Consider the following 892-nt stretch of genomic DNA (forward strand, 5'->3'; position numbering starts at 1 on the left):
TCAAATAAATTTCGAATAATCAACCCCCAGTCTAAATAAAATAGATGTTTTAGTTTAGACTTTGCTGGGGAAAGTGACATGAACAATCAACCCCCAGCCTTGGGAAAGTTGATTCATTATCTCAGACTTGGCTTAGGATTATGAAAGTGCACTTCATGGCTTACGGGTAATATTTCTTGAGAAATTTACTGTTAATAGGCATCATGAGTCTGTCGCCTTTCTGGTTAATGAGACTGTATGCCCTATTCGAATAGACTGATTTTATTACGAATGATCCTTCTCACTTGGAATTGAATTTCCCCTTAGTCTTGTATGTCATCACCATAGGTCGTCTGACAGCTAAAACCAAATCATCCTCCTTGAAGATTTGCTCTTTGACCTTCTTGTTATAGGCTTTGGAGATTTGAGCATGATACAACTCGATCTGTTGTTGAGCTTGAAGTCGCATGTCATCTAATACTTCTAGTTCTTGAAGACGCAATCGATGTTGTTCTTCATCTGTCATCCTGATCGCAAGGGTGACTCTCAGAGATGGGATTTGGATTTCTAATAGTAATACAGCTTCGCAGCCATAAACCAAAGAGAATGGGGTGGATTTTGTAAGGGTTTTCACCATTGTGCGGTAGGCGCATAAACATTCGCTAAGCTTTTTATCCCAATCACGTCTGCTCTTGGAGACTAACTTCTTGAGGAGCTTCATGATGTTTTTGTTGAATGTTTCTACAAGGCCATTGGCTAGTGGGTAGTATGCTGTCGATTTGATGCTTTGGATCCTAAACTTGTTGCAGAATCTCAAAAAACCGTGACCAACAAACTGAGTTCGATTGTCATGGACTATTCGTCTCGGTACACCGAAGTGGTAGATGACGTGATGTTTGATAAATTTGATCAT

General features: G+C 39.8%; 1 protein-coding gene across 1 annotated transcript; it reads right to left on the minus strand.

Annotated features, from left to right (window-relative positions):
* Nucleotides 281-616, minus strand: LOC109835279. The gene has a single exon (XM_020403261.1). It carries the CDS (start codon nucleotides 614-616, stop codon nucleotides 281-283), a length of 336 nt encoding a protein of 111 aa, XP_020258850.1.

This window comes from Asparagus officinalis, chromosome 3, assembly GCF_001876935.1.
Source record: "Asparagus officinalis chromosome 3, Aspof.V1, whole genome shotgun sequence".
NCBI classification, from domain to species: domain Eukaryota; kingdom Viridiplantae; phylum Streptophyta; class Magnoliopsida; order Asparagales; family Asparagaceae; genus Asparagus; species Asparagus officinalis.

Excerpts from the sequence above, each read along its gene's own strand:
- LOC109835279 (XM_020403261.1), bottom strand. The coding sequence starts at position 616 with ATGGTGAAAACCCTTACAAAATCCACCCCATTCTCTTTGGTTTATGGC.